General features: G+C 50.6%; 1 protein-coding gene across 1 annotated transcript; it reads right to left on the bottom strand.

Annotated features, from left to right (window-relative positions):
- Positions 1-4,733: 4,733 nt before the first annotated feature.
- LOC120705433 (receptor-like serine/threonine-protein kinase At1g78530) lies at positions 4,734-6,312 on the bottom strand. Its single transcript, XM_039989738.1, has one exon. The coding sequence runs from the start codon at positions 6,174-6,176 to the stop codon at positions 5,025-5,027; it is 1,152 nt and encodes a 383-aa protein (XP_039845672.1). The 5' UTR covers positions 6,177-6,312; the 3' UTR covers positions 4,734-5,024.
- Between the last annotated feature and the right edge of the window lie 5,833 nt (positions 6,313-12,145).

The raw sequence follows: 12,145 nt of genomic DNA, 5'->3' as shown, positions 1-12,145 counted from the left end.
AACCAGCGTAATATCTGCTAGGTTAGGCCTTGCAAACGGGTTGGATGATCCGGTGACGTATTAGATGCTTTGCTTTGATCTTAATAGGGATTGATCCGGGAATCGGCTTTCGTTTGTTCATAGGCCTCTTTTCTGGTTATGGTTTGGTTATCTACTACGCTCGTTAGGCCTAATTACGTGTAGGATGTTCCGATCTAGCAGTGAAGCTTTTACCGTCATGGATTATATTAGCTAGATTTAATTGAAGCAGTTTTTCGTAGTTATTTGCTTTGTCCTTTATCATCTGGATATGCAGATCCAATCTGACACCGGGACTCGATCGGCTCTTTAAAGCTGATGCAAGAGTCGTCCCGGGGAGCCGACCACGGCTTGGACTTATGTTTGCATGTGTTTGTGTATGCAGGCAAATTGTCGCAAAGCACGTTCGCACCTTTCTGATCGGGTATAGGTCAGGTGGCACGCCTTGCGTCTTAGAAAGCCGCGGCGTGTGCTAGGATTGCGGGCTGTTGACGAGGGAGCAGTGCCTGCCAGCGCCCCGGCGACCTCCCGGCTCTTCGTGTTGCCTGTCGCTACTCGCCGGTGAGTTTTGACCGACAACAGGGATATCCGGCACAGACGTCGGGACCTCGGGTACCGAGGTGCTCGCCGTTGCCGCACCCGCTGCCGCTGTGCTCCCATCGCCAAGCCCGGTGTCGGCGCGACTGCCACCGTAGCCGGGGCCTCGGGGGACACCGCGTCGGGCGTTGCTGCGCCTGGCACTAGCGCATCCGCTGCCGCCGCGTTGGGTGCCATCGGGTTAGCGGAGGTCGCCGCACCCGATCTCCCCACATCCGCCGTCGCTTCCGCCGTTGCCGCCGAGGCGCCGGTCGCCTGGACCCCCACTGACGAACCAGCGGCGGTGGAAGAGCTGTCTGGCCGAGAGGCCCTGGCAAACAAAGAGAAGAAGCCCTTCAGCAAAAAGCGAAGCACCGGGAATGAGGGGAGTGAACGGAAGAACACTTACCCCGAAGCGCCGGGTCTCCAGCGTCCACAGAGGCTGGACGACTGCTGCTGCTTCTGCCCTGGTGGTGGCGGTGGTGGTGGAGGCTGTTGCTGCTGCTGCTGCCGAGGAGGCGGTGGAGGCGCACCTCGTGGCTGCTGCTGCCCTGGTGGTGGCGGTGGTGGTGGAGGCTGCTGCTGCAGCCGAGGCGGCGGCGGAGGCGCACCTCGTGTCTGCTGCTACTGCTGCTGCCGGGGAGAGGTACCTCCCGGCGGTGGTGGTGGCTGCCGTGGCGGCGGCGGAGGCGAACCTCGTGGCTGCTGTTGCTGCCGGGGGGAGGCACCTCCCGGTGGTGGTGATGGCGACGCGGCTACTCCAGGCGTCCCGCGTAAGCCGGGGCCCGGGAGCTATCCTGGCCCGCGTCCTCAGCGGTCCTCTGACGCTTTGTGGTGGGCTCCATAACTAGGGTCTCGTCGCTGCGGTGCAACCTGCGCCGGCTCGCTTCCTCCAGCGATGCGCCGGAGCTGCTTCGGGCCTGGCTGGGACCGCTCGCGACAGAGCTACCAGCCATGCCCTCCTTGCCCTTGGCAAAAGGGCCAGACCCCGCGGCGCTCGACACGGCCTGTTCCCCGGACGCACCAGGGATCCGGATCCCACGGTCTGGGTCGCCCCCAGTTTGGCGCGCTGCTAGCCCACCGTCGTCGAGTTTCGGCAGAGTGGCCAGCACCGCAGTCCTCAGGCGTGAGTCCTCGCAGAGTGGAACGACACCCTGAGGAAGGATCAGGTGCTCCGGAACGAAGATCTCCCCCATCACCGCCCGCACCAAGACCTCCAAGCCTTCCTGGGTCAGATCGCTGTCCTCCCCGCGGTGGGTCCTGCTGCAGTCATGGGGCCCGGTGAAGCTCCAGGAAGGACGCGGCCGCTGCTTCAGAGGGGCGATCCGGCACTTCAGGAAGTCCCCGAGCACGTGCAGCGAGGAGAGGACGCTCTCCGCCAGCGCCCTGATCTTGCTCAGCACGGGGTCAAACTCCGACGGCAGGGACGGCTTGGCCCTCCAGGACTGGCGGTCGGAGGCGGGTCCCCCGGTCGGCATGACGAGGCGCTCGTTGGCTTCGGTGGTGGCGATCACCCACTCCTTGCGCCAATCCTCCCACTTCTCGCCAGTAAGCTAGGGAATGTAGGGCGTCCACAAATCGCTCCTCATCTGGAAGTAGTACGCCCCCACTTCATCCTTGCCCTTCCCGGACTTCACCAGGACGAAGAAGTAGCGGAAGAGAATGACGCAGGGCCGCACCCCCACAAACATCTCGCATAAGTGGACGAAGATTGACGTCAGGAGGATGGAGTGGGGTGTGAGATGCTGGAGCTGGAGGCCGAAATCCTCCAGCCGCAGCAGGAAGAATGAAGAGATCGGCAGCCCCAAGCCGGTGGAAATGTGCGAAATAAATAGCACAAATTCCCCGGCGCACAGATCGCCGAGGGGAACCGACCTGCTCGAATCCCCCAGGCAGTCTCCTGTGGACTCCACCCGAGCAGGCGGCGCACCGTGTTCAGTTCCTCTTCGGTTTGGAAACGACGGGGACGAACGAGGGACGCCATCTTGCTATGGAGGCGAGGAACAATCTACGCAGAAGAGCATGGGGCGAGGAGGCTCAAAGGCAAAGGGGCGCAAAGGTTTGGAAGGAAGTAGGCGAATGCGGAAAAGTAACCGCGGTGTGCGGTTTGGCCCTTTATGAAGCCTGACCCATCCGGCGCGCCCCGGAACCGTCGCTGGAAGCCAAGCGACGCTCACGCCTGGTGTTAGCCGCCCAGTCCATGTCAAGGGGCCCAGGCCCGTCTGTCAGGGAGGGCGGGTAACAAACAAAGGTGTGAAAAAGGCGGGATCTGAACCGTCGCCCGCGCGCGAAGCGAGGCGGAAGCTTAGCTGACGTGCGCACACAAGCGCTGGCATGACCAGGCTTTTCGGGAACTGCGCTGGTGGTAAAAATTTCATTTACCCCGGCCGCAACAATGCCGAGCGTCGCTCGCGTAACTAGGTGTACCACTGTATGTGGGGGCCACGAGTCAGTAAGCCGTTGCGATGTGATTAGGCAGCGAAAAACCCGATGGATGGTCAAAGCCGGACAAGACTCTTGCAATGTGCATAGTCTAACGCTAGAGGTTTCAAGTTATGAAGAGCCAAATCACAGTAGTGGCCCCACTTGCGGGTTCGTCGCCTCTCCCGAGATGGGCCCGGGGGCCACTGTCGGTACCCTGTAGCAGGGATACACACTCCTACTGCAGCAAGGCAGGACTCGCGTAGTCACCCATAACTACGCCATAAGGGGCGAAGCAGTCGGGCCCCACAGGTCAGGCTCTTACCTCACCGGGCCAACGGCCCCGGACCCGCTCCCCGCTCTGGGACGGGTCCGGTGACGCCATGTGTCCCTGAGGAGGGGAAGCTCCGCGCCAACAGCTGAGGGCTCGGACCCCCATAGGGGTCCGAGACCTCCCCGCGTCCGTCTGGACCTCCCACGTGCGTAGAACCAACATACCGCCAGGGTGGGGTCCGGGGGCGCCACGTGTCCCGCAGGCGCAGGCGCAGGCGCGGGCGCGAGTCTTCCGCTGGAAGACTCGCCCACCCACTGCATTCAATGCGGGTGGTTGAGGCGTGCTCTGCCGCCGCGGCACGCGGGGCATTGTCAGGCCTCACTGTAGACCGCATATTACCGAGGTACACAGTGCAGCCGCATGCGCCACATCCGCGCAGAGCCCGTCTGCCGCATTAATTGGATACGACGGCACGGCACCTTTTCATCATACCGCCTACGCCGCAAGCTACACGGCCCGTTCAACTACGCGGCAGGCAACACCGCAAGCTACGCCCTGGCGTCGTTTCGACAAGACAGGGCATGGCTATGCCGGACGGAAGATTCCCACGAGCAAGGAAATTCAGGAATGAGATCTCCATCGCCTGCAACGCCATAATGTCTGTACAGTATGTTATTTTATACTACATCGTTGGGCCCACCTGTCGGAGACTCAACGGCCATGTACGCGCCTCCCTTGAGATATAAAAGGGAGGTGCTCGCTGCACACTCTAGACGGGGACACACCAAGACTCTCACAACACAAACTCGGTTTCACTCCGAACAACCCTGCTCTCAACCTCTTGAGAGTGCAAGCAATACAACACACAGTGGACGTAGGGTATTACGCTCCGGCGGCCCGAACCACTCTAAACCTACTGTGTTCATCGCGTTCTTCCACTGAGATTGGGCTAATCCTAGCTAACCCTCGAGTACTCACCCTCTGGGTTTAGGCGGGTGCACTACGCCACCCGGCTGTGGGTTTGCACACCACCACAATCATCCAGTTTTCACTCTATTACGTTTTGTTTGTTCCCGTTGCACAAAATTGTATGTCAGTGACGGTCAATTGATCTCTATGTACCTTAACTTTGAAGATCAGCCTTTAGCTACAACACACCGCTGCTCCTCTGAATCTTTCTTTACCTTCTACTATTTTTCACCGTCAAATTCATCTTTGACTCCCAACCTTTCTAATGAATTCCATTCTGTAGCAGTCCTACATTTTCTAGAAGACTGCAGAATTAGCAACAGTTCTGATTTCTGTACTCCGAACCTTTTTTTTTAGCAAATAGAACTGATAGCTTAAAGATATATGTGATGCATGAACCTGGGCCGTAAACATCTTTTTTTCTTTTCAGTCAGTCAGAGAGGCTGCTGCATCGAGAGAGAGCCCACAGCAGAAAAGCCCGAGTACGCCGGCCAGAAAGGCCCTTTATTATTAATTTATATGATGTCCAATGTGCATAGCTCTGTTCAAACTTCAAAAAAAAAAACTAAGTCACCTCCAAAATGTGAAATAGTACTATGATGCTTAACACTGGCTAAGCCACACCAAAGGCCGCGCCAGGTTTCTAGTATATATATTAAGCTCCTCTCGCTGCTATCAGATATATATGTGATCTTCTTGTAGCTAGGCAGCTAGCTAAGCTAATTAAGCTAGTATATACTATGATATGAAGATGCTAGCTAGGTAGCTATAGTGCGGCAGCAGCAGGCTTCGAATTCCCTTGCTCGAGCATCTTGACCACCTGCGCCATGGTTGGCCTGCTGTCCGGATCCGAGTCGAGGCACTTGTCCGCCACGGCGAAGACCAGCTTGACCTCGTCGGCGGGCAGGGGCAGCAATCCGCCGCAGCGGTGATGACATTGCAGCAGAGCCTCGTCGACGGCGTGCTCCTCCCGCTTGTCCTCCATGGCCTCCTTGACCCAGGTGACGAGCCTGGTGCCCTTCTCCAGGAAGGACTCGTCCGTGGGCCTCTTCCCGGTGAGCAGCTCCAGCAGGACGACGCCGTAGCTGTAGACGTCGCCCTTGGTGGTGGCCCGGCCGGTGTCCAAGTACTCGGGCGCCAGGTAGCCGAAGGTGCCGGCGACCACGGTGGTGACGTGGCTGGCGTTGGGCCTCATGAGCGTGGCGAGGCCGAAGTCGGAGAGGCGCGCCTCCATGTCGCGGTCGAGGAGGATGTTGCTGGACTTGATGTCGCGGTGGATGACGTGCGGGATGCAGTCGTGGTGGAGGTAGGAGAGGCCGCGAGCAACGCCCAGGGCGATGCGGTAGCGAGCCGGCCAGTCCAACACCTGCTGCCGCTGCTGCTGCCGCAGAGCGTCCTGCAGGTTGCCGTTGGGCATGAGCTCGTAGATGAGCAGGTTGAAGTGTGGCGCCGCGTAGTAGCCGCAGAGCGGGACGATGTTGCGGTGCTTGATGTCGCCCATGGTGTCCAGCTCGCGCTCGAAGCCGCGGTCCAGGTCGGCGCTGCCCCGGTTGAGCCTCTTCACGGCGAAGGCCGCCGCCTCCTGCTGCTTACTATTATTATTATTGTCGTCGCCGCCGCCGAGGCGGAGGCGGTACACGGTGCCGTAGCCGCCGGCGCCGATGACGTCCTTGCTGGAGAGGCCCATGAGCATGCCCAGGAACGACTTGGGGCTCAGCGACTGCAGCGTCTTGCCGCCGCCGCCGCCGGAGCGGAAGATCACCAGCTTGCCGCCGGCCAGGCTGTTGTCGATGATCCGCTTCTTGCGCGCCCACCTCTTGTAGAGCAGGAAGGAGATGAGCATCTTGGAGGCGATGAACACAAGGGAGCAGATGGTCACGTACAGAGCCACTAAGCTGCCGCCGCTAGGAGCAGCCATTAGATAGTCTGCTACTGCCGACTAGATAGTCTGCTGCTGGATTATTATATTATTGTACTAGCTATGGCTATGTGAATGAGCTGAGCAGCAGCCAAAGAAAAAGGGTGCGCGCAATCAATTAATGGGGCTGCTCGGATCATGTGAATGGAGAATGGTTGGCACCGCCACGCCACACCCATCAATGCAATGCTAGTATCTATAGATCAGTCATTGTCCATCGATTAAACACGCGTCGTCCTAGTATTGGTTTAACTAGATAGATGCATGCATGCTGATGACTTTTCTTTTTATTTCTAAAAATTACTCCTCCGATCCGACCCTACTAGCTATAGCTAGCTGCTGATTAACAAACCGTTCATACGTACTTCTTCCATTCTTAAAAACAAGCATTCTAGAATTCAAATTTTATTCATAAAAATAAATTATCTTACTCTATTTAGAAAGTGTATGTGCGTGCAAAAAATAAATTAGTGTCAAATATAAAAAATAAATACCTTCTTGTTAATTTATTTTAGAATTTTTAGAATAATTTATTTTTTGGAACAGAGAGAGTAGTAATTAACAGGACCAATGCAAGAAGCTGGTGAGTTGGTAGTAGTAGCCGTTTGCATGCATTGGGATGTCGGCAGCCGTGTGCCCAAGAACAATGCAAGAAGGTTAGGCAGTGCCGGTGAGGAGGTGGGGCCCAGCCTCCTGTTGTCTAATCGAAATCGTCGTTGCATGCGTGGCTTGCCAACGAAGGGAACGGAGCGGCTCATGGTTGAAAATAACATCCAGCTAGCGGCGGTGGCGTTGCAGATGATGATAGAGATATGACGCATGGCCACCTCACTGCCAGCGTCTCAAAGTGCAGCTCGACACGAACACATTATATTCATGACATTACGGTTTATGTCTAAATCAACAGAAAAACTCTTTTAATTGACCAACACCAGCTTCTGCTCAGCTATCATGTGAACACATGCAGCTCCGCAGCCTGTCAGTCTTGAATAACAGCACACTGCTCGACAAGTTATCTGAGTAAGCAGAGCATCTGCAGCTTCCTGCTAGCGTCTTCTTTTGACTTTTCCATCATTTCACGCGGCTAACTTTCTGCCAACTCTACCTTCTTTGCAGCGGCACCTGGTTAGATTAGGAAAACAAGCATTATTGCCCCAGGAATGCATTAGTTGCAGCACATAATTCACTTTCTATTTTGCTTAAAAAACTTTCACCTATATGTATGCACTATTAAAAAAACCTTGTTGTGCTAAATAAGAGAAATAAAACCACATTCATACGGAACCAACAGGAACGCACGCGGTGGCTGCAGATGGAAGAGTGAACCTGCAGATACTTAGTGATGATGGAATCAAGGTATTATTTTACTCACCCATTGTTTCCGCTTTCTGTATCTAATTTCCAGCATTCCCATCCCGTCAAGATTTCCTTGGTGCTTGATCTTTCATCGCTGTCTCCCCCTAAAAAAAAAGAAAGGCAGAGAAAAAGCAATGGAGGCAAACATATTCCTTTAAGAGATGTCTAAACAATCTGTTAACAAATACTTGCAGAGACAAGCATCACTTCAGGAAACACAAGAGAAATGTCAATCGCTCAATCAGGACATTAACGAGGCAGGAATCCATTGAAATAAAAATCACTGCCACAACAACAGGTTTGGTAAATACTCAGCTGGGTATGAGATCTTAAGCCATCCAAAGGCAAGGTATATATCTACTGCAAACACTACCTCCTTGTTACCTAAAATGTGGCTATGTATGTTACATAGATATCATGAACCTTTACTTCCAAAAAAGAATGGCTGCTTCCAATTGTTCATTCAGTTAGTGTTTCACTGAAATTCCCTGAACTTTAGCTGTATATATAGGGAACATATCAAGTGCAAACCAATATCTCCGTGCAAATCATGCAAACTTCAATCTAGGCATTTGCTGTAGCACCAACTCTAATTTGGACTTTAGTTTTCTGAAAATGCCTTCCAAATACTGAAGGTACCATGTAACTTCGATTAGCCATTTCTCTCCTTGTTCAGATGACTGTGACTGTGCTAATCCACGTTGCAAGCTATATGGAACTTGCATGGTTGAGTTTCGAGCCTCAGTTCCTAGCATTCTGCACGAGGCTAGCATCTTGCTTCCTTGGTCTGTTCCACTAAACAGCATTGAGGGAGTTAGAAGACATATCTATTTAACAATCTGGTGAGTTAGCTACTACTCCCTCCGTTCCAAATTATAAGTCATTCTAAAAATCTTGGAGAGTCAAAGTTTTTCAAATTTAACAAAATTTATATGACAAGATAATAATATTTATGATATCAATTAAGTATCATTAGATTCTTTGTTAACTATATTTTCATAGTGCACCTATTTAATGTCATAAATCTTTATATTTCTCTCTATAATTTTGGTCAAACTTTGAGATTATTTGACTCTCCAAGATTTTTGGAATGATTTATAATTTGGAACAGAGGGAGTACCTCCAACTGGGAAATACTTCCCTCATTTTCATCATCTCTGCACATTTTATAACATCTACTTTCTATTCAGCAACTCAATTTCTTCAATGGCATGAAGTTGTTACTCCACACCAGTTAAGGGCATGGCTCAAGATTTTATCCTACAACCGCATCAGTTGCGTCCAACAGTATGATATTTAGCCTGTAAGAATTCTGCTCAAGCTGTGACCTGAACCATGAGAGGCTTCCTACCTACTATGTAGTTCAGTGTAAATATAGCTAGCGGACAAATTAATTTACCCACCTATGCAAGACCAATCGTGTACTCCATATTATGTTCCGATTAATTGTGATTTATGTTTACTTTTCTTTACTTATTGTTCCCCTCTCGTTAGCACTGACTTATTCACCGGATAATATTTGTACTTTCATTCACTTGGAACTATAGAGAAAGTGCTGCCAATAAACCAAACGATAAACTTAGAAAAAAAAAACATTTCACCTTCAACACCAGATAAACTTCGATTGCCATTTTTACTTTTTCTTAAAAAAAATAACAAACTCCTTGGCTATTACCGCGCAGCAGCCCAACAAGCATACTAAAGAGGCCCATAAACATTCATTCCCTCTTCACTTATTACCCAATGCAAATCCACTTGGGCCCCTTTCCTTCAACCCGCGCGCGTTGTCAACTAGTGCAGTGTGCTTGGGCTTGGCCCGGCGAGCGGTGCGCGTGCGTGCTAGCAGAGGCGGGCGCTATGACTCGGCGTCCCAGGCGAGCAGCAGTAGGCCGGCACAAGGCATCGTGGCCCAATACTCAAAAAAAAAAAAAGGCATCGTGGCCCAAGCAGAGCAGGCGAGGGCGCTCGGCCTGAGCGGACCTTGCGAGTCATGTTTCAAGTGGGGCGGCCGCGTGTTTTTTTTCTTTTTTTATATTTAAAAAAATACAAAATTTCAAAAATATATGGCGGTTTCAAAAAATTACAAAAATAGACCCCTGTCGCCCAGGCAATGAGCGACAGGGACCTTTCTGTAATTTGTTTTTCTTCGAATAGGTCCCTGGCGGGGGACGTGGTGCAGGGGGCCGGTCGACCCCCCAACGGGCGACACGGGGGCCTGTCGCCCCCCCACCGGGCGACAGGGCAGGGCTGCCCTATATAACGCCCCCCCTCATTTTCTCCTCATTTGAGCCAAAAAATTCAGAAAAAAAGAGAGGGGTGAGGAGAAAGGAAGCGGCGAAGCCCTGCCAGATTGAGCACTTGTGATCTGCAGTTAATTATATTTAACATATGTATTTTTCCATTGCTATTGTAGAGTAATTAAATTTAATTGGTGCTATAGTAGAACCATTTAAGTAGGAGTTTAAAGATATCTTACTTACGTAGTAGTAAATTAGTTTATGAAATTAAGATTACGCGTTTATTATTACAACTGCAGTACTATTAGAGACGTGTTTATAAATTAGTTATGATTTAGACTAGAATTTCGGATATGCAGTATAGAATTTGAGTGTTATCACGTAGTTATGAATACTTATATGTTGTAGTTAAAATTTATACTTAGTTTGTACGGATGATTGAATAATGTAGTGAGGTAAAGAGTATGACTCGATAAGTATTTGGTGATGTACAGATATGTCGAGCAAGATGTAGTTTCAAGTGTTTTTTGGTAACTGTAATATTTTGTATGGACCAAATGGAGTAGACCTTTCTAGCTTTAAGTGCACATCTAGCGCCATAGATAAACCTCTAGAGATGAGTTTTGGTTCTATATATAAGTGGCTGCAGTGTGAGTTCCGTGTTGATCCGGAGACACATGTGATGACCGTCCATGCTCTTGTGAATTGGGAGGTAGAAGGTGATTTATGAGAATTGATGATGATACACAGCACTGATGACTAGCAGAAGTACATGCAAGCAGCTCTAGAGCGTGGGTGGCCTCTGGCAATTCTTGTTCAAACTCGGGAGAAGATACAAAATGAAATCCAACATGGTGCAGATCAAGCAACTCCGAGTATTCAAAGAGATGGTGCAGATCAAGCAACTCCGAGTATTCAAAGAGGTGGTGCAGATCAAGCAACTCCGAGTATTCAAAGGGAGACAAACTATATTGAGCAAGATGAGTCAGAAGAGATAGAGAACCCAAACATCGGACCACAGGGCCTTGCTGATGAGGGAGAGAGGATACATAGCATCGTGGATGAGATGGAGGCAGAAGACCATGCCGCAATAGAGATGGAAGAACATGAGGGCTCATCTGATGACGAGCAGTACTCATTGCCAAAAGAGTGGAAGGAGCATGGTTTTGGCAATCATGTCGTAGAAGACGTACAACATCAGGAGTGGGAGTACAGAGGGAATGAGGTGGTGCAAGGTGCAACATATCCAAACATTGAAGCCGTAAAAGATGCTGTGAGAATGTGGGTAATATCATTGAAGAGAGAATTTAGAGTCGTGAAGTCTGGCAGTAAAGAATATGAGGTGAAGTGTGTGAATGCTGGATGTCCATGGCGAGTACATGCATTTAAGGGTAGATGGAAGTCGAACTGGAAATGTTCCATTGTGACAGAGCACACTTGTTTGCTGTCAGAAGTTCAGCTATCACATCGCAATATATCATGCGACTTTGTTGTAAAGCAAATATATGGGTTGATTATGGACAACCTAAATTATGAGTCAAAAATGATTGTTCAACATATTGAGCAAACTTACCAGTACATCATTAGTTATTTGAAGGCATGGCAGGCTAAACAAAAGGTGTTCGAGATGCGGTTCGGCACATAAGAGGCATCATATGATAACCTGCCTCAAATGTTATCCTATATTGTTGCTAGAAACCCTGGAAGTTTCTATGACACTTACCTCGTGCCAACCGTGAGGAGGGGACAAAGCTTTCTGCTTCGAGCCTTCTTTTGCCTAGGTGCATGTGTGAGAGCTTTTCAGTATTGTCTTCTGGTTTTATGCATTGATGGGACATTTCTAACTGGAAGGTACAAAGGGCAGATACTCACCGCAATCGGGGTAGACAGCAACCACCAAATAGTACCGGCCGCCTTTGCATTTGTTGAGAATGAGAACATAGAAAGTTGGTATTGGTTCCTCGAACGAGTGAAGATTCATATTGTTGCCTCCCGTCCAGATGTGTGCCTTATAAGTGATAGGCGCGCAGGTCTGCTACAAGCAATTATGAAATTACAAGTCGGAAATGGAACAATGCCTCCATTATGGCCAGATGTGCAAAACAGGTGGTGCATGTTGACGCTCCTTAGCGCCCCCGATTTATATACCGCAAGCGCACGGTTTCGTGTAGCTTTTCTCTTAGAGTATTCCCCCAAGGTTTATCAATCCACGGAACCAAAGAGACAAGAAACAATCTACTAGCATAGAGATTCCTTTGTGTTGAGATGGTGAAAAACGAATCTAATCTACTAAAAACGACAAACACCGAAGGTAGCGAGAGAAAGTTAGAGATAACCAATCTAGATCACCTAGATCATGCATATGTTGTAATTCCA

This window comes from Panicum virgatum, chromosome 5K (genome assembly GCF_016808335.1).
Source record: "Panicum virgatum strain AP13 chromosome 5K, P.virgatum_v5, whole genome shotgun sequence".
In the NCBI taxonomy this organism is placed as follows: Eukaryota; Viridiplantae; Streptophyta; class Magnoliopsida; order Poales; family Poaceae; genus Panicum; species Panicum virgatum.
Note: the sequence above shows the minus strand (reverse complement) of the source record. Positions and strands in the feature narration are given on the sequence as shown.